This window comes from Sycon ciliatum, chromosome 1 (assembly GCF_964019385.1).
Source record: "Sycon ciliatum chromosome 1, ocSycCili1.1, whole genome shotgun sequence".
Taxonomy (NCBI): domain Eukaryota; kingdom Metazoa; phylum Porifera; class Calcarea; order Leucosolenida; family Sycettidae; genus Sycon; species Sycon ciliatum.
The window spans coordinates 5,521,250-5,543,094 of NC_088643.1; the positions used below are offsets into that span (position 1 = coordinate 5,521,250).

General features: G+C 50.0%; 1 protein-coding gene across 2 annotated transcripts in view; it reads right to left on the bottom strand.

The window, feature by feature from the left end:
* The window catches only part of LOC135811214 (hydrocephalus-inducing protein homolog), an 88,850-nt gene that overhangs the window by 18,120 nt on the left and 48,885 nt on the right, over window positions 1-21,845 (bottom strand). For both annotated transcript variants that reach the window (XM_065324416.1, XM_065324409.1), the window contains exons 64-78: window positions 19,613-19,757; window positions 18,385-18,558; window positions 17,530-17,640; window positions 16,864-17,016; window positions 15,455-16,289; window positions 8,652-8,974; window positions 8,142-8,226; window positions 6,680-6,890; window positions 5,811-6,086; window positions 5,163-5,390; window positions 4,422-4,560; window positions 3,684-3,849; window positions 3,282-3,429; window positions 1,077-1,143; window positions 482-637 (exon numbers count right to left, since the gene is read on the bottom strand). In XM_065324416.1, the coding sequence (XP_065180488.1) occupies window positions 482-637; window positions 1,077-1,143; window positions 3,282-3,429; window positions 3,684-3,849; window positions 4,422-4,560; window positions 5,163-5,390; window positions 5,811-6,086; window positions 6,680-6,890; window positions 8,142-8,226; window positions 8,652-8,974; window positions 15,455-16,289; window positions 16,864-17,016; window positions 17,530-17,640; window positions 18,385-18,558; window positions 19,613-19,757 (3,217 nt within the window). The remainder of the gene's footprint in view (window positions 1-481; window positions 638-1,076; window positions 1,144-3,281; window positions 3,430-3,683; window positions 3,850-4,421; window positions 4,561-5,162; window positions 5,391-5,810; window positions 6,087-6,679; window positions 6,891-8,141; window positions 8,227-8,651; window positions 8,975-15,454; window positions 16,290-16,863; window positions 17,017-17,529; window positions 17,641-18,384; window positions 18,559-19,612; window positions 19,758-21,845) is intronic.

Below are 21,845 nucleotides of genomic sequence, written 5' to 3' on the forward strand. Positions count from 1 at the left end.
CATGTTATGATGGGACCATGCCCAAAAATTGGTGAACCTTTCAGGTAACATCTGCAGCAAAGAGACCATTTGGGCGGGTTTTGATTGAGAAAAGAAATTTCTTGCTATAGAGAATAGGAGGAAAATTCTGTGCAAGTTTTGCCAATGCTCCATCGCTGTATGAAGTTCTTTTTTTGTCACTCCATGTTTCTTGGCACCATTTCGCCCACCCTGGATTTAGACACACTATTGTGATACGACTGGTTTAGCATAATCACACAAGCTTACTTCCGATCTCGTCAGTAATATTTGAATCATTCTCGGAAGAAGTGTCAGCACCGATGCAATCCACACAGTCAAGCAAAGCTGAACAACCGAACATTTTCATTTTCTTTTCATCATGGGTAAGTACAGGGAATAATGGAAATGAATCGCCCAAAGTAAATCATCTACACGTACATTTCAGGCTACTACCATGCCCCGTTCAAATTAAGTGACTGACCTTTCCGAAATCGACAATGTTGAAGTTGGGCGCCAAATCGAGCTGCTTGGTAATAGTCTTGCCGTCAGTGGCGGGTGACTCCATGGTGCCCTCCACGTGCACGGTGTAGCCTTCAGCCTTGATGTTCAATGGTAGAGTTTTCAGCATACCCTTCACCTGTACACGACCGCAAAGGATGACAAGCCAGAAACAACGTCTCATAGCGGTGCATGGTGTTTGCTACCGTTGCCTCATGTCATCTCAAACATAGCATAGCTTACTGCATTCACGTATAGAGTAAAACCTGTAACTAACGACCACCCCTCCAGGCCAGAGAAAGTGGTCTTTAGTGGCAGGTGGTCCTTGGTTAGAGATTTGCACCACACACCCATATATGGATGTGAGACCGTCCGTGCCTGGCGAAGTGGTCTGTAGTAGCAGGCTGGTCGCTAGTCACGGTGGTCTTTAGTTACAGGTTTTACTGTATCTTGATAAGAGTCCTCCTGTGCAGCCTCCCACAGTACAGCAGTCATGCTACTCTCCCCACTCTCCCCACTACCAATCACTATCAATTCGGACTAGCCACCATCCTTTGCATCATACAGGTATTGTATACCTTGCAGGATATGCTGAAGGAGATTTCCTTCTCCACGAAGAGGCTCATTTCGACATCAATGGTTTTCCTGAAGAAAACAGACAATGAGCAGAGAGAAGGGAATAGGAAACATGACCGTGTAATCTTCAAAGTGCATCAAGTCTACTACCTCACACAGTCTACTACCTCACACAGACTACTTGAGAACGGTTTTATTCACAACACCATGAAGTAAGAGTCAAAGCAAAAAGACAACCCAATTTCGGAATAAAATAGAACACTCAATTGAAATATAACTTTGAACTCAAAAGCTTCACACGAAATCATCACCTAATAACAATGCCTACGGGCATGCAAAGGCGAACGGTCAGAGCTCTGGCCGTGTCAGCAGAGCCGGCGGCAATAAGCTGCAAAGGGGCTCCCGACCCTGCGGCGAATGTAAGAGGCCCTGCAGCCCCTAAAGCACGTGACTGCCCATCGCAGCAGGCAAAATGAAACTCGGGTGCGTAACTCACCCATCACAGCAGAATATACCAAGTCTTTGTTTTTGTCTACAACGAGAGCAGCTAGCGACTTCAGAAATATAGAAGTTTCCTTGCCCGCCACACCCGAGGTCGAAAACACCAGTGGGGTGAATGATGCCCTCTCCACCTGGTTGACTCTGGCACCATACGCCGCCTTCTTCATTCTCTCATGTGTTCTCAGGTGGCTAAGGATTTCCGGACGAGACAGCAAGGACGGCCCAAGGTCAGTGACCCTTACATCAAAATAGGCGTCCTGCTGCCGCGACCAGAAACCCCTAGCCCGTATGTCCAGGCGTGCCTCTGGCTGACGATTCGCGGAGACGGCAGAGATGTCCTCACCGTGTAGCGGGAGCAGATGTGGCTCAACCTCCACATCGGGCAGTACCTCCTGCAGCACTCCCGCCAGGAGGTCCCGAAGCTCGTTATGGCGAGCCGACGGATAGCCGCCGGTCGGGCACGTGAGGGCGTGGTGGGTGGTCTTCGACTTCCCACAGACACAATGATCACTTACACCGTCCAGTGGGAGACCATATCGTATGCATAGCGCATCTCTAAAATCCGACTTTTTCAGCACGGTGCGGTTTGTCCAAGACGGCTGTGCTGTTAACCATGTTGAGACGCCTTTCTCATCCGCTACCGCGAGCAGCTGCCGCTGGACAGGTGAAAGCCCCTCAGCCAGCTCCGTCTGCATCTGCCGGCATCCACCGATTTTTTCCTGGCGCTTTTGTCGGGCGATGCCTCGTGCCTCGCCAACGGCTTCTTGAACAGGATTGGCCATGCCCTCTGCGATGGCCACGATGCTCTGCGTGTTTTGGTCCGGACTGATGGCTGGAGAGTCTCGGACGCTCACGTTATGGTGGGCGTCGATCAGGTTCACCATTGACGCCGTGATGGCAAGTGATGCTTGATGGTCTGCCTCCGCAGACTTTGCTACCATCGGGATAGCCAGGCCCCCGAATCTTGTCGGGAGGGACAGAAGCTTTCTCAGCGAGCTGTCAGCTGCCATTCCCTGGCCCAAAAGGGCAGGAAGAAAATGATAATCCAATGCCTCATCTAGAGGGGCCAGGGTGACAGAGTTTATCGATGAGGCTCTCAAATGATAGGACCATTTGGACGATAAGCCCTTTGTTAGCACAGTGTAGGCGGCCTGGGGTTGCATTTCGGCCATTGCAGTGAGATTCATCAGCTCCCGTCGCCAGTTGTTGACGTACCTGTCTCCGACACGATGGCAATAATCTTCATCGCCAATGATCCCACCAAGATATTGATGACCCGCCGCCGTGACGCAGACACACAGTCTACTACCTCACACAGTCTACTACCTCACACACAAGTCTACAACTCACACATTGCCAATACCAACCCAGGGCCTTGCGGCCAAGTGCCAAGTGACGGGTGGATTACATGACAAAGCTTGCATCTCTCACACATGTGTAGCACTCCTACTCTCAAAGGCGGTGTGAGTATGCGCACAGCAATCAGTACGTGTACTCGACAAACACAGCCATATACAGTGAAACCTGTCTAAGACGACCGCGCAAGGGACCTTCAAAGTGTGGTCTCTGTAAGTAGGTGGTCTCCTTATCCAGGGTTATTTGACTGGAAAAGCATCCCTTGGTCCTGGCTGCAGTGGTCATTTGGGACAAGTGGCCGCCTTGTCCGAGTGGTCGCCTTGACAAGTTTTACTGTACTGAGGACTCACCTGGATCTCGGAGGGACTTTCCCTTGCCGAGGACTCACGCTGACATTAGCCGTGTGTAGGTCCACCTTACGCGACGGGTCGGAGAACGAGTACTCAACGAACACTTCCTCAGTGTTGATGATCTCCAGCGACCGCTTGACTTTGCGACCTGCGCACGGATGAGTGTGCAACGGGCAGGCAAGAAAACATCACAACCACGCTGTCATAGTGATTGGCCGTACGCCTAGTGTACTACTTATGCCAGCTCACGTAACATCACGAAAAAGCATCCCTGTTCAATGTACAATCCCATGCACTGAGTGTATTAAATGAGCCTTTTGTCATTCCAGGGGATTCCCACTGAAATAAGCTTTTTGGGGATTTCCCCGAAATGAGCTAAACGTCGGTCCAAGTTATTCCTACCTGTGAGAGTGGATCCAAAGTTCAGTGCTATGGTGGACAGAGTGACATCCGGATCGGTCATTCGTCCAACCAGCAAGAACGGAATGCTCAGCCGGTGCTCGGGAATGGTGAAGTTCCAGAAGCCTTCCAGGAAGCGCGTGTTGGACGGCGCAAACTCAATCACCATCTAAGCAATGAAAGCATTCACGTACATTAAGAAATCAGACCATTCAACGTGTTAGCTAGCATGGGCACAGGTCATACACAAGACGTTCATAAGGATATAGAGAAGCCTACCTGCAAAGAAAGAATTGTATCAGGGTTACACATGAATTCACATTTCTACAGGCCAGGAACGTCACGTGATAAAACAGACCGCACCTCATGTAGAGCTGGATTGTGTTCAATGAAATCCTATCTCACGGATATGCAGCACCCTCGATCGGTGCACAGCCCGGTGTGTGCAGGTCCAGGCTGCAAAGCCCATGGCGCTCGATGACTCGTGTGATCTTATTTCGTTGAGCCAGACAACGGTACTTCTGTGAGCGCTAGACCTCCAGTGTACTCCCCAACCCCCCCCCCCCCCCTCCCCCCAACACACACACACACACACACAAACACCATCTCACTGCACTAGCCCACTACACACTGGATCTCACTTACAAGATTCTCTGAAGGAGAGGTGCAGGATGGGAAAAGAAGTTCAGGAAACTCAGGCCAACACCCTGTTATCAAATACGGTCAAAATTTCACTCTCACCTTATTTCGTTTTCCGGCGTCAATCACACCTTCGACAGTGGTGATCTTGAATGCATTCTCCGCGTCACGAGGTGTGATTGGGTTCATTTCCCAGACATACTTCCACGGCCGAGACGTTGGGTTGGCAACGCGGAAATCCCTATCACAACAGATACAGTGACAATGTCCAGTACTGCAAATTGGATGGTAACATATGACGACAAAGTTTCAAGTAACTCGGTGCATTTGAGTAGCAACTGAACAGAACGGTTGTCAAACACTATTTTCTTTTACGATGCAGTTGCGTGTAGTTCATTAACGTCTTAGTAAAGGTTAGGACCATCAAAGACACGCCTTGTCTTGGTGCAAGGACAGAAGTTGTTCCCGGTCTGTGCTGGTTGAATGAGCCTGATGAATCTCTCTATTTTGACAGATCATTTTTACATCACTGTATAACTAAATAGGCGACGAGGAGACAATAACTTTATTAAGGCGATAAATAGTATTCCCATTGATCATTTCGTAATGTCCGCTTTGCTTATACTATTATCGCCTTAACACTGTATAATTATGCTTTGTACGGCGGCATGGCAACCTAGTGGTGATGATGTCACCTCAACCAATACCCAGCTTTTCAACTGATCACATTATCATAAAACCTCTACTCCCTCCAGTTCAGTAAAATCGTTTCATGAGAAAATATAATACGAGAGCGACAGTTGTAATAAACCGGAGGAAGTACATGAATAGTCGTTAACTAACCTAGCAGTTGGCTGCTGGGCATGGCTAGTGAACTCCATGACCTTAGTGTTCACATGTAACTGTGCACCGGTGGGGAGCGTGTGCTCCGGTTCGGTCTTCAGCTCAACCGCTCGCCGAGCTCCGGTCAGGTAATCGGACGGCGGCAGGTCGAGGTGGGCAATCGGCACGATGCCATTGCCCACCAGTGTCATGGCTGGCGGATCCAGGGTGGGTGACAAGTTGGGAATACTGCAGCAAGGTAAATAGAAAGACCATCAGCCAATAAGCATACTATTTTCCTATGATAATGGTTAACACTTCCCACACAGAATGACACCCCCAAGTCCTACTTGGATGCCGTTGCATACCAGCGACAAAGAAGTCGGTTTTCGTGACTCTAGATGGGTCAGAAAGGCACCCTGTAGACGGACGTGCCCGGATTAGGGATTCTCGGACTAGGAGAGGTTTACTGCACAGATTTAGTCCTCACCACACAGCTCCCAGTTCACAGGTCACAGAGGCTTATCTTGCATGATGCACGATTCATGTTTGTGTCATTACATGTTTGTTTTTTCAGTGAAAAGCCTCCACCATCACCACACCCAGCTCCCAAATCACCACACTTCCACCAGCCAGTGCAGGAATGTGCTTCAATGCACAACTACTAACCTGCATGTCAGCTTGATGGTAGACTTGTCGGGGACAACGGGGCGGAACGTGACCTTAAAGGTGACCGTGCCTCCAGCTGCCACCGTGCCCTCGCTCGGCTCGATGAAGAACGCGGGGAGTTGGTGCCGGCGCTTGAGAGGCAGGAGCAGTGCATCGAACAAGTCGGTGGGAGCTGCCGATAGCGGCGGGAGAGACGGAGTGCTGCCGACATCGGTCTCGTCGTTGATCGCCCACTTGTAGCGCATGTCCACCTTGCTGGTGTTGGTGAGCGGCAGACTGAACAAGGAATATGATTGCAGATATTGTAGAGTAATGGTACGAAAGGCCTAGTAAATTATGTTGCTTCTGTGCTGCGTGTGTTGATACCCAATATCATTCAACAAGCCACAAACAGGCAACACACCAATGCACATACGTTTAGCATAGTAGCAGTGTGCAGGAAGGGCAATGCGTTGGATGCGCGGTGCGCTGTGCTCAGAGAAAGAATATCGCATTTCCGCAATTATAAGTCACACCCCATTTTCAGGTCTGAGCCATTATTGTTTCTACAGTAATTCACATGAGAATGAAGCTTGTCCGCAAGTCATAAGACCCGTAACCCATCCCTGGTCCTGAAGTTTAGTGTAAACAGATGCGAGTGATGTTCGGGGATGGACCGAGCTCCTTCAGAGTGCTCGATAACATGTTCCCTACAGCAGGTGCCCGGTTGTTACCTAAATATACGTCATTTAAGCCCTATTTGAGAAACAATCCAGTTGTGGCAGTTGAGTGTAGTATTGAGTGTGGCTGAGCGCTGCCTAAAACACACACACACACACACACACACACACACACACACACACAACACCAATGTCGGTGATAAGCCTTACAGTAGGTCACGAGCCTGATAGAACGCAGTACTCTTGAACTCCACGGTGGGCATGGCATCGTCCACAGCATTGGCCATCGGGCACTCGTAGGTGGCGTACTCACACTCCATGCTGACAGCGAAAGCAAGGTCACGGGCCGACCGGTCCACGGCGGTGTGTTCCGGCTCTTCCTGCAGCTGCCGAATGGGACGCACCAAATGGTCGGGCATTTCTGCAGTGGAAGAGGACAACCGACATCACCAGATACAACAGTTTGATAGCAAACAGGACATGTGCGTGGGTAGTCTGTAGAGGCTTTCGGTGTACAAATCCTAACTAAACAGCCAATGGTAATATCACTCAGTATCCCTGTGCGCCACGCTACAGGGAATGCAGGGGCAAAGTGCAGGCACGTGCCCCGTATGGGTTCCTGGGTGCCCGGAACCCCCTTTTTTTCGCTCAAAATGCAGCATTTTGCTTCATTTTTTGAAAATTTTCCCGGGGGAGGCAACCCCCCCCCTTGAAGGGCACCTGAAGTGGTACCTGGCGCCGAACAGCATCCAGAATGGACAGTCACCAAAATGTAAGAACAAGCTACACTTAGGCGGGAAACATTGATCACTCTCCGCTGCAGATCGGGGATCAATGGAGTTGTGCGTCGGCTGGACGCAATAATTTATAAACATGTAACACTGCACGTCCAGTGTATAATAATAATAATATCTTTATTAGGATGACCCAGAGGCTTGTCGCCTATCAAGGGGTTCACCGCTTTGAAGCATGCACATGTACATGTACACGTATGAGCTAAAGTGAAAGTAGTGAAAAGTTGTGCAGCGTGAATGCGTTGGGGAGCACACAGGGGGGGGGTTATGTACATGGTACCTGCAATATGCGAATGTACAAGCCCGGAGTAAGAAAGAAGATGCTGCAATCTCGAAAACACGAATACCACTAGCATGAATCGGACGGCCTGCACTCGGTATCACTGTGGTGTAAGTATAACTAGTGAGCCATGGTGCATTGCGATCAGAACTGTACTACAGTCAACTTCGCTTATAACGACACTCGGCCGGGCATCAGAAAAGCGTCCTTATTCGTGAAGTGTCGTTATACCCGAAGTCTCATTTTATGTGTGACAGTTGGGTGGGACTTTGCTCTGGGCATGAAAATTCTGCCGTTTTTCGCGAATTATCGTTATATCCGCAGTCGTTATTAGCGAAGTTGACTGTACCTAGAGCCAAACCACCCTGTCACATCGGGTGCTCCCCCAGATACAAGTTTGTGTACATGTATCAACATTGAAAAGAGGAGTCAGCGCACTGACTTGAGGGACATGGCCATTCAAAATCGAACAGAGTCGGTCAGGGTTTCAACGTTGCATGTGTACATACTGAGCACGAGGAACGCGAATAGCTCCATAGTGCAAAGAATCAATGGCCACGTACTAATTCCCGTGACCTGTATTTTTTGTGGGGCTTACCAAAAGCGCCGATCTTGTGAGTGGGCACAGCTTCAACAATCTGCGCCACAACACTCTGCTCATCCCAATCTTCTGCATCAAGAGTCTTGACAACACAACAAACAGACAACAGAGCAGGAGAGCAGGCATGTAAGTTAACCACCTTGGACAAGATACCCCCCCCCCCCCCCACCAGCCCAGCTGAGCGGCATTGACCTTTATCTGCAGGACAGTAATTAGGGTGAGTGGCAGCGTCTCAAGATGAGTGTCCCATTTGCTGTGACTACTGACACTCTTGGAGAGAAACATCTACCTTAATGCACCAAATATGGGCAATGGTCCTTACAAACAATAAGAGGGCGGAAAAAGTGTTTTAACTCTGAGTTTCACGCACTAAGCGATCTTCAGAAAACAGCAATCCTTATGGTCCTTATGCAGGTGACCCAGCTTAGGCTCCAGGCCCTCACATCACAGCAATATCCACAGTCTCCTTACAAGCAGTGACTCTTCTCTCAGATAAACCACTCTCACCTGTACATCGACTTCTCCCTGACTGACGTAGTTGATGCGAACGGTTTTGCAGCTGAAGCACAGTCGCTCGACGCTAATGGGCTTCTTGGCGACGATACTGGCGTGGATTGTTTTCGTTCGACCGGGACCAATGTGGCCGAAACTTGGAACGCATGTCAGGGTGGTCTTGGCATCCAGTGCCGGCATGATGAATTTAAATTTCAGCACAGAGTTCGCATCATGGTTGGTGATTGTGAAGTGAAGCGACTTCTTGGCTTTCACCTCAGTGCCGCCAAAGTCAACGTGCCAGCAGCGCACGGCTTCTTCAGGACACGTTGAAACCCCTGCGGATACAGAGCAGTATAATCAAAAAGTGAGTGTGTTATCTAAACCTTCCCAGGCACTCAGTCATGCACCCCGTGCACACCGTCACACAAAAGATCACAGCCTTTTCAGATAAGGAACAAATTATGCATGGTTGAAAGGAGAGAGAAAATGAGAGAGACGCGAGAGAGAACTGGCTGCGCCAAGAAGAGCGAATGCAAAACCGCTGTCCCTGGCAAAACGTGCGCGTACAAGTGCAGCACAAACGAGACCAGCGTACTACACGCAACAAATAAGGGTAGCGGGACGCAACCTAAAACGATACCAGTCTCCCCAGAAAGGTGCGCTGCTGCGCACAGCCCGCGTATCCATGGAAAACATGGTGCAAAACAAATGCAGAAATGCAGAAGCAAAATAAATAAATAAATCAGAAATTCGAACGACAAACAGTAGTGAGCAGGACGAAGACAGAAAGATCAAAGATGAGGAAAGAAAAGTGTTTGATCTGTCAGTGGGTGCTTGCACCCGATACGGGGTGACAGTAAACCCTGTCAGATAGTGACACATCGTAGAGTTATTCTGCAGAGGGACTTCACTGAGCAAGAATATAACAAACCACGTAAGTAACTCTAGCAAATCGTGAATAATAATTGTAAATGCATACACAATGTTATCATAAGTATTCGAACACCATAGTTCCCTTTCACCCCTCCACCTGATAACATTGGATGGGGCATACATGTAATGACATACAGCAGGGAAGACAGATGCCTAGCGATAGCGAGCAGGGGGCTGCAGAGAACCACGGGGACGTAATGAATGACCACCAACCAGATGATCAGATGGGGGGGAAATGTCCAAGCAAACCCAACCATCATCATCACCATCATCACGAGGACCATCAACGCGAACATCGCCAACATCAGGCGGGGGCACTAGAGGAGCACATGGCACATCAGGAACAACCAAACCAACATCACGCTTCAAGAGCTCGACATTGACCACCTTTTCCTGACGACGACCTGACTCAGGATGCACACGGCAAATCACAACACTGGCAGGACCAATAACATGTTTAACTGACCAACCAGAATCGAACGGGGGCTGACGTTTCTGGCGACGATCAGGGTTACGCAATAGAACACGATCACCAACAACATACGGACAAGAAGGCGACTCAACAACAGGCGCAGGGGCGTGCTCTGCAACAACCGCCGTCAAATAGTCGTGAACCCGAGCAGCCTTATCACACACACCATCAACCCAAAGAGAGGACGAAAGAGTAGATGGTATACCGTCCACAAATAGAGCACGAGGCTCCCAGCCAAACATAGCACGCATGGGAGAAATCTTCAATTCACTATGCGGACGAGTACGGTAGAAGAAGAGGAGAATCTCTAGCTCGGCTAGCCAATCGGCAGCAGTATCCAACACCTTGCGAATAAGAGTGAGAATAGTACGATTGAATCTCTCGGCGCCACCCTGTGACTGAGGGTGACGGACCGCACCAGTACGAACGCAAACACCAAACACATCCAACAAAGAAGACACAATAGCATTGCGGAACTCATGACCATTGTCGCAACGCACCACACGCGGCGGACCAAACTTCAAACAGAGACGCAGAAATTCCTCAGCAACAGAGCGACCATCATGACGCCGCAAGGGGAACCACCTCGACCCAACGGGAAAACATATCGACAACCACTAACACACAATGGTACTGACCGGTCTGGTTGACACCGAGCTCCAGTGTATCGATCTGGACAATGTCCCACGGCTTGACAGGAACGTCATTCTGAACAGCAGGAGCAGGTGGACCACTGCGGGGATTGGCAGCCTGGCAGGCCTGACAATTACGCACATAGGCCTGGCATAGCGAAGACATACCTGGAAAGAAACAAGACTGACACAGAGAACGCCACATAGTTTCCCAATTGCCATGACCTGTATTGGCATGAGCAGCAGTAATCAAAGCGGGAACGGTGGATTGCGGTGCAACAGGAACCAGTACCTCACCGTCGACGGGGTCACGCCAAGTGCGACACAATAGACCATCAATAACACACAACTGCTTACGAAACTTGCAGAACGACGGATCAGAAACAGAGATGTCACAAGACAAATCGCGAATAACGCTCTGGATAGCATCATCAGTAGCTTGACCAGACTTCAACACGTCAAACTCCAATGGATGTGAAAGTGTAGAAGAGGGGGCAGAAGCAGCGACATCAGCAGAAGAACACAACTTCTTAGCATGAGCAACCCACGGCTGCGGAACACGAGTCAGTACATCAGCATGATTCTCGGAACTTGGCACCCATTCCACTGTGACCGAAATACCGGATGCCTCAATCAAATCTGTAAAGATCTGCAGACGACGTTGAACCAAGACATGTTGCAAACCACTAACTCGCACCCGTTCAGTATTGCGCAACACAGCCTGGAGCCAACCAAAGACAGTTTTAGAGTCTGTCTTGAGCACAACAGAAGAGACATTCCAATCAATAGCCAGCTCGAGGCCTTTCAAGGCAGCATTCAACTCAGCAAGATTGATATGACGCCGGTCGTCCTTTGGCCGGAGCCAAGAACGATCTTCCAGAACAGAACCATCACACTCCAAAACAACACCAATAGCAACATCGGAGGCATCGCAATGAACAACAAAACCAGAACCAGTAGAGGAAGAATGCCACGTACCATGAGCAGGATCCTCTCGCACACAGCGATCGGACAGTTCCTGGAGGAACCGCTGTACTTCAGGAGAGACAGGCTTATCCCATGCGGACTGGCCAGACACGAGGCGCTTCAAGAAGCTGCAGGCCGGACGAAGCCAACAGCAGACGGGATAATGGCTGAGCGCCCGACCGCACCAACTGAAGAGTTCCCGCTTCGTAGTCGTGGGTGGAACAGACAGATCAACACCCTGACGACGGGTCCACAAGACTTCACCCGTGGCGCTAGAATGGAGCTGCAAGCCCAGAACACGGGCATCAGGCAATGGCTCTGCAGGCTTGGTCTCAAAACCAAACGCAGCAAGCTGAGAGGACACTTCGGCAGCACGGTCACGCGGCACGTGGATATCATCCACGTAGTTGTCGGCATCGACCACGTCACGCAAGACCCACTTCACTATGATGTCTAGGAACTTGGGGGCAATGGATAGACCGAACGCCATCCGTTCCATCACGTAACGCTGGCCGTCGACGAGGACAACCTGGTATGGCAGCAATGATGGTGCGACATGGACCTGTAAGTAGGCCTTGCGAATGTCCAGGAGAACGTACTCAGATGCAGGTCCAGCCTGCCGCCACTTCCGTAATTTCTCACCACAGGCAGGTGCTTCTGAGCCAGGATGTGAGATGATGCAGGCATTCAGCCTGCGATAGTCCAAGCAAGGGCGAACTGGAGTGGACGACTTGTGCTCCTGGACTTGAGCAAGGAAAGGCAGCACACACTTGGGCTGGCCATGTTGGTCCACATCATACGGCTGCAGCCAGCCGTTGTCAATCCAAGTCCGGACCTCCTGCTGGAACAGGGTCTCCTGCTCATCAGTCAGTTTCGAGCGAGAGTACTCGCCTATGCCACAGCCAACGGGCGACTGAGGCTCGCTCCCACTTTGCCATTTCCAGGTCAGCTCCCATCTCTTACGAGCAGCGTCCCAGCACACTTGGCCATCATCCGTTGCTAGGGTGACATTACCCTCGTCATCTCTGGTAACTGTCACATGCCCATATGGATGGTCATGGGTCGACCTCTCGGGTGGACCTGTAACTGGGTCAACGGTCTGCGGTTTCGTGCCAAACGTCACACCAGTGAGCACGCCATGATCATACTGGACGTCAACACCGCCCAGTGCGGAAATCAGTTCCAGGCCAATGACCAGATCTGAGCCAACGGCATGCAAATCAGGGACGACGAGAAACCGACTCGTAGTGCATGGCAGATAAACAGCATCATCGAGTCTGGACACCTGTAGCGAAACTTCACCCTGGATAGGCACACTGTTGCCGTCAATAGCCGAAATTGCCAGTTCGGACGGACGAACATCCACATTCAGGGCCTCCACCAGCTGCCGGCTCACCAGGTTGCGGCTGGCGCCGGTGTCCACGACTGCCTTAGGGCGAGCAGACTGTTCTCCCACAGCAATATCCACATGGAGACGCGGCAAAGAGCATGCATTCGCATCAGGCACACAGAGGCATGGATCAGGCGTGCGCTCAGGTGCTGCGGCCTGCACTTCAGACTCCTTTGCACGCCAGGACGTGTCAGACTGCTGGCGGGACTGGCGCCACTTCTTGTACTCCGGACAGTTTGGCTTCACGTGACCTGTCTCATCGCAGAAGAAACAGGTCAAAGCTGGCCGCCCACCACCATTGCCATGACTTCTGCTGCTGCCAGAACTCCGGTTTGCGGGACAATTGCGGGAAATATGTCCAGCCTGATTACAACGAAAACATAAAACATTCCGGCTGCGTTGGGAGCTAGCAGCCGCAGCGCCAACCGGCTCTTTCGGACGAGATGTACCCTCCGCGCTCCGCAAGCGACGGACATACTCAATACAGTCAGATACAGACTCCATGGAACAATTTATTCGCAACTGGCGTTGAAACTCCCAGGGCAAACCAGCAACGAACTGCTCGATGACTACACGGTCTTTGCCGTCACTCGCGACTTTCTGGCCAGCACCAACTAGCAGTTTCTTCAAGTCTGCAGCGTACCCCTCGACGCTCTCATCGGTCCGCAACGTGCGGGCACGAAATTTCTGGAAAGACGCAGCAGGCGTCGTACTGAATGCACTTTTCAAAGTTGCTTTCACGGCATCCGGGTCAGCTTTGTCGGTTGACGAAAGCTCGTCCCACACCAGGTAGGCCTCGTTCTCCAGAAACAACGGTAAATTGTTCATCTTGTCTGTGCTCGAACTCCACTGCTGGAGGTTCGCTAATACTAAAAACTTAGACCAGAAGGCCTCGAAATCATCGCCACTACCACGATAGGGTTTCACAAACGCCTCGATACGCCTGGACATTCTCACAGGGTTTCGGTACCACTTCGTTATCTAAACCTTCCCAGGCACTCAGTCATGCACCCCGTGCACACCGTCACACAAAAGATCACAGCCTTTTCAGATAAGGAACAAATTATGCATGGTTGAAAGGAGAGAGAAAATGAGAGAGACGCGAGAGAGAACTGGCTGCGCCAAGAAGAGCGAATGCAAAACCGCTGTCCCTGGCAAAACGTGCGCGTACAAGTGCAGCACAAACGAGACCAGCGTACTACACGCAACAAATAAGGGTAGCGGGACGCAACCTAAAACGATACCAGTCTCCCCAGAAAGGTGCGCTGCTGCGCACAGCCCGCGTATCCATGGAAAACATGGTGCAAAACAAATGCAGAAATGCAGAAGCAAAATAAATAAATAAATCAGAAATTCGAACGACAAACAGTAGTGAGCAGGACGAAGACAGAAAGATCAAAGATGAGGAAAGAAAAGTGTTTGATCTGTCAGTGGGTGCTTGCACCCGATACGGGGTGACAGTAAACCCTGTCAGATAGTGACACATCGTAGAGTTATTCTGCAGAGGGACTTCACTGAGCAAGAATATAACAAACCACGTAAGTAACTCTAGCAAATCGTGAATAATAATTGTAAATGCATACACAATGTTATCATAAGTATTCGAACACCATAGTTCCCTTTCAAGTGCAGGGAAATCCCAAATATGCAATATCCCGCCATTTCATTACGTCTCTTAACTAATATTCCAGTTTTTCTACTGAGCTTTGCTTCTATTTTCCTGTTCAGCTTTCTGGATTGTTTTAACTCATACCCTTTCTCCTGCCATACGTTCCTTCTTCCCATTCCATATGACAACTACCTCACCCTTTGCACTTCTTCTTCTTTGCGAGAATCCCTTCGATAGAAATCCGTTTGCCTTTGGTCAAACCGGGTAATGAGATGTCAATGTCAGTGTCTACTTGCAGGGTGTGTGTGTGTGGCAGCGCTATGCATCAACCACGACCATACAGTATACAGTGGAACCTGTCTAAGACGACCGCTCAAGGGACCTGAACAGTGTGGTCTCTGTTACCAGGTGGTCTGCTTATCCAGGGTCATTTGAGTGGATATAGCATCCCTTGGTCCTGGTTTCTATGGTCTTCTAGGACAGGTGGTCTTCTAGGACAGGTGGTCTTCTAGGACAGGTGGTCTTCTAGGACAGGTGGTCTTCTTGACAGGTTTTACTGTACTATGGGCACAGTGTAACCTGTCTTAGGCAACCGCTAAGCTGACCTTCAAATATGTTTAAACCAGGTTTTACTGTAACACAATGTACTGGTGCTCTCCGCGTCCAGGGTCATTCGACTGGAAATCACAGCCATTGGTTTTACATGTAGGTGTAGCGATCCTCTGAAGCACATGGTCACCTTCTCAGAGTGTTCACCCTGACAGGTAACACTAATAGATGTACAAATATCAATACTTGTACTACACTGCTTACGCGATTCACTTCTCAGATTTTGCTGCTGTTGCTTTTTCGTCTCCTTCTTGTCCACGGCGACCCTGGTAGTGGAGTCGACTTTCTCGATGCTGGTGCTCTTCAGCATCTTGAAACACGACATGACTTCCTCGAGTCCCAGCACCTGCAGTGTGTCCGTGTACCCCTCACCCAGCAGCTTTACACGCGCCACTTCAAACGGATTGCCGGCGGCAGCCACCTGCAGTTCTCCCTGGCAGGAGCCGACAATCTTCGGCGCACACTTGATGGCAATGCGCACCGTCTCCTCGGCACCAACATGCAGGGTCATCGTGGAGCGCTTCCGTGGAGTGTCCGACTCCGTCGCCGCGCCAGCCAGCGCATCCTGCAGTGACGTCGACTGGAACGGCGTGGCGTTGCGCGCAGCCAGGCGGGCAGGGACTTTGACGCGTCGCTGCTTGGGCTCAACCATGGGCATGTCGGTGGCTGCGGGATCAGGCACATCCGTACACGCATCCACGCCGTCGGCAAAGCTAAACGCAACAAGCCGAGCATCGTCCAGATGTTCGACAAGTCGCACCTCCACCTCGCATGAGAACGGCGAGTGGTTCTTTACAACGACCATCTTCACGGAACATCTGTGCGGGAGCAGGCGGCGGAACTCCAGAGGGGTCTGCTCGATTTCCGCAACGCTGTTCTTGGTGTTAACGACAGCCGGCGGTTCCAGGAGGCTGAGTCGCGGCAGGGCACCTTCACCGCACACGTCAAACTGGCACTGACTCTTCGGTCCACGGCTCATAACACTGGATGTCAGTACAGCCGGATCCACCACGCCAATGTCAAACGTGCAGTTGTACGTCTGAAAGCAAAGGCCAGAAAACGAAGCAACTCTTACACCACATACACCAACCAACGAGAGTTTCTGTGGCAAGCACACATTACTACATCAGGTGACTAGCAATGACTTAACGAAAATGACAATAATGTTCCCCACTGATCCTGTATACCATCATGTTCTCCAGTGACCCTGTACAGTCAGACCTCGCTTATCCGGTCCTCGTTTATCCGGATCCCTCGCCATCCGGTAGAAATCGTTGGTTACCGATTTACAGCATATGCCATTCACACATACAGTATGTGTGTTCGATTATCCGGTTCCCTCGTCTATCTGGATATTTTTCTGGAAAACGGACGTGTGCGGTTATGCGAGTCAGAGCCTGGTATGTTCAAGTGCGGCTACTGCATGGACATTAGGGAGCTGTAACTATTTTAGGACTCCCTGATTTGTGTATATCTTATGTATTCCCTTCCGGTTCACAAGTGACCCAGCGTTCCTTTTCCAAACGGGTCCGAGCCCCCCCCCCCCCCCCAACCGGGTCGCTGACCCGGCTGACCCGGCTCTGGGGCAGACACTGTACAGTTCCCCCACTGACCTGTATGGCTTGCGGGCAGAACGTGATCGTCACCAGTTTCATGTCTTTTCCGTCCAAGGAGAACTTGTTGGGCTGCACGGAGAAAACGTCCGACAGCTTCATGCTTGCCTTCGCATTCTGACCCTTTATCGTGATGTTGATGTCGCACGGCAGCTGTCAAATAGAAAAAAACCGGAAAGTGAACCAGCAAGAATTTCACCGGGAAACAGTCCTCCAGTACGTACAGGCCTAGGCATGGTAGTGATGATGTGTCGAGACTAGACGTAGCCAACTAGTTTAACAGAACATCCCCGCAATCCTGGCTGAACATGTGTTCACACTCAAGGCAGTGTAGGTTTGCCTAGGCCATTGGATGAGCATGAAGCTTAACTGGAGTGAGTACGAATGCCCGAAGCAACACACCCTGGGCAGTGGCTTCTACCATGCAAGATACCCGTCAAAGGAGTCTCGATTGTTATGCTATGGATGATCCACAACCACATTGACACTCACGTGCAGTGGGATATGAGTACAAGCGTGCACGGACGCAATTCTACACGACAGGCTCAACACCATCATCCTGTGAGAACCAGCCGTCATGGCCGGTGAGAAAGCATAAAATGCTTGTACATTTTTGGTGAGGTAAAATAAATATGAACAAACAAAAAGTTCGGAACGCATCGATACCTTTGTCTTGTTGACGAGCTTCAGCCTGGCTTTGACCTGCGTCCCCACGAACACGCTGTGGAAGAGGAACTGTCGCTCATCCTCACACAGGGTACCTTGTCCAACGTACACCTAGGCGTGTAAGCAGAAGGAGAAACATGTTTACTACTGAACATATCAAAATATTATGACTCAAACCTGAAAATAGGGGTGCGATTTATAATCAGGGAAATACGGTACCGTATTTTCCAGAGTATAGTGGGCACCTTTGTATAACGCGCACTCCCAATCTTCATTGGGGTGCGCATTTCAATCTTCATTGAAGTACATGCATTTCATATTCGGAGCATAGTGCGCACCTGCGATTTAGGGCCTAAAATAGCACATCTAAAGTGTGCACTATACTCCGGAAAATACGGTAGTTTGATGGATTTTGAAATTGTCTGATGATTGCCTAGTGCGAGAAACTTGAAGTAACAGCACATTTCACATCCTCTTCTTCTTGTTGGATTTCGAAAATATCATTCAGTGTTTATACGCACGCGTCCTTGTGTTAGTATTTAGTGAATCTCGAATGATCGTTGGCAGGTGTAGATCCTATGCGCGTGGCATCATCGCATGTTTTTCATCAAGCGGCGGACAGTGCTTATGCTATCACTCAATCCTTAAAACACCTCAAATGCATGATGTCATCGCGTTATCTCTACCACATGGATCAGAAATGACTTGGTACTTTTCTGCTGTACATAAATACGTGCCTGTGCACCTATCGGTGCTAGCAGCCACGTATGCTCGATTGTAAGTGGCACCCTTTTTAACCCTGGAATTTTAGTGTAAAAGGTGCGACTGGGTAATTACAGTATGCATCCTACTCACTCTCTGCATCTGCGGTGCTGAGATGTGAGCGGCACTGGGAACAATGTTGTGCTCCTCGAAGATATCCCGCAGTCCAGTATCGACGCTGGGCACGCAGGCCTCCATGATCAAGTTGTATGGAAAGCCGTTGGGATTGTCCTCTGGGGCGCGGTCAGCTATATCAAGGGCTAGTACCTGAGCGCGCGCGCGCACACACACACACACACGCACGCACACGCATGCACACACACACACACACACACACACACACACACACACACACACACACACACACACACATGTACACACACACACACACCACACACACACACACGTGTACACACACACACACGCATGCGCGCGCACGCACACACACACAAACAAACAAGGACAAACACACAGCATTAGTCACTTCCACACCTGATGATTCGTGTCTGCTGTTTGATCTTATTTCGAAGTAATTCGTTACAATTCTAAGAAGCATGCTATTAAAACGTCTTTTGGATAGAAAAGAATACAGCCCACACTTGGCATTGCTATGCGCATGAATCACAGCGTTACAACAATAGTTTCACCTGTTGCCACTGTTCTCTTCTGCATTTACAGTACAGTCGTCCCTCTATAATCCGGCACTTGTTTATCCGGAACCCTTGCTAACCGGCGCACTTTCTGACGAAACCGATTTTTTTCGTTCAATTCCTACATCTTAATCCGGCACTTGAATTCCGCCTCCGGCAGTGACTTTTTGAAACGAATCGCTCAAACTGCACGTAGTTTGATTTCATAATCCGGCAGTCGTAAATCGCGTACCTACAGGTGCACTCCTTGCCAGGCCAGGCTAGGCCAGTCTGGTCAATGTTGTCCAGGAGACAACGGCAGTCAACCAACCATACTTTCTTATTTTGGCAAGGAGTAGTGTCCTGCCAATTTTCAGGTGAGTGTGTGTGTGCGTGTGTGTGCAAGAGTACATGTGAACATGTTCTCTGTTTTACTTTATCACTTTATCACTGTGTATCTTCCCGGAGAACAATTGAGAACTATAAAGCCGTGCACCAAATACTTGGGTCGACACGGAAAAACCCTGCGTTTTGACGTACATATGATACATGCATGCAATTGGGTATGGACGGGACGTGGTAACGGACGTGTCAGAGGGCAGGATTTCTTAATCCAGCACCCTCGTTAATCCAGCAGAAAACACTGTAGCAAAAGGTGCCGGATTATAGAGGGACGACTGTACCAGGCTTACGTCTGTGCGGGCGTTGCTGTCGGCATGACACTCCACGGTGATGATTGCCTGGTTGCCGGGAGCAACGGAGCCCATGGCCGGCGAGCAGGTGAACGGTCCGATGAGCAGGCGCGAGTTGGAGCCCTGCCCCGACATGCCCTCGGGCCTGCAGCACACACAGACACGATGCAAGCAAACAATAATAGAGTGCCGCACGGTGCATTGTTTTACCCACTACATGTACTCCAGCACAACACAACACAACACTCTAGTGATGCGAAGACACACACACAACACAACACTCTAGTGATGCGAAGACTCAATGGCAACATCTTATTAAAGAAGAGACATGGTGGCATGCCCTCGGGCCTGCAGCACACAGACATGTTAGGACACACGATGCAAGCAAACAGTAGTACAGTATCGTGCGGTGCATTGCGGGTGCACTACTTGTGCATTGCCTTGACCGATGTCTACTCCAACACAACACAACACAACACAACACAACACAACACAACACCCTGGTGATGTGAAGACTCCAATGATGCAAGGAGCAACACTACAGCATCACACGGCGCATTGCTGGGGCATTGTTTTAACCCGCTACGTCTACTCCTACACAACAGAACACCAGAGTGATGTGAAGATTCCATTGCAACATCATAATATAAGAGAAATGACATCATAATATAAGAGAAATGACATCATAATATAAGAGAAATGACATAATAATTACAAGAGAAACGATTGGTAGAACACATCTAGTGAAATGCTGGTAAATATCTACCGCCATTTTGCCAGATGTGTTTAACCACCACTTCTCCTACGACGCCACACTGGTGACAATATCGATGCAGCGGTTGACCATCGACCGTCAACAAAGACGTCGTGGAAGGAGTGAGCCGGCTTAGCTTATGGAAATCATGTTAACAAACGCAGCTCGCCCATTGTGCGCATGTGACGCACTGCAATGACATAACTCAACTCTAGCCAAAAGCAACACACTGCACACCGAAGAGAAAGATGATAGGCAGGGAAGATTGCACAAACTGTGTGTTACCACAAAGTAAATAAAATGCAGGGATAGTTAAGCGAGGGGCAGTCTAAGTGACCTTTCTTGCACTAGGATAAGGTCAGTTCTGGTATTTACACAAGACTATCCTTTGATAAAAATCGGGCTGGAATTCGCATTCATAGTGTCCCTGTACACTTTCTGCTCTCAGAGTCGGTACTGGTACCAACGCCAAGACACCGACGGAACACAACCGACAAAAGAATAGATGCTGGCGTCCACATTAGTCTAGTGAAGAGCCCAACACAACACAACACATTATGGCAAACTCAAATTGATGATGATAATGGTGTGCACGTAGCGTCGCTGATCAGCTGTGGCTGTGAACATTGTACATGAGCACCATGGCATCATGTGACTACAAGAACACACATACCCGCAAACACAACCGGAGCACTGTCATTCGGAGTCAAAGTCTAAAAGAACCGAAGCCGCAATGCTCTCCCCAGTGTTCACAAGGACGCCAAACTCAAGATAATACTGAACATTGATGTTGGATCAACGGCAATTTCCGGTTAGGAAACACATATCAAGGCGGTGCTTGGAATACTACCTATACAGAACGCAACAGGAGTTGCCGACCCAACACCGTATACTCACATAGAGCACTTCTGGACTAGCAGAGGCAGGTCAACAATTCTGGACCGCGGCTTTGCTGCGTCTTTGATGCCATCCTTCCTGTCCAGCATGACTCTTAGTGCCCGTCTTCGGTCGTTCTCTTTCAGAATACCCGTCAACACGTCCAGGGCTGCTCCTGCATTCGCTCCCGCCTTTCTCTTCAGACTCTCGCTCAGAATCTTCTCAATGGATGGAACTCTGGAGAGGCTTCTACGACGTGCAGCCGCATCTCCCTCCCCACTGCCTGCTTGGTTGCCTCCTGCTGCTGTTGAGCCCCTCCTCGGTATGTTAGTGGATGACCTGCGCCTTCCCTTCTCGCCACCGCCGGTTGAGTCTCGTGTTGTCCGCTCATCCACCGATGCACCAGCTTCCGACAGCCGATTGGAAGAGGATATTTTTCTCAGCTTAGCTTTGCCGTCAGTCCCGCCGGCTACGCCTTCAGTTGGTGTGCCTGGCTGATCACTCTGCCCAAGTAAATTATTCGAACTGGATGTCTTCTTCAATGAAGATCGTCTTGCAGGTTTCGGCTCTTCAGTGCTATGTTGACGTTCAGTCTTTCCTGCT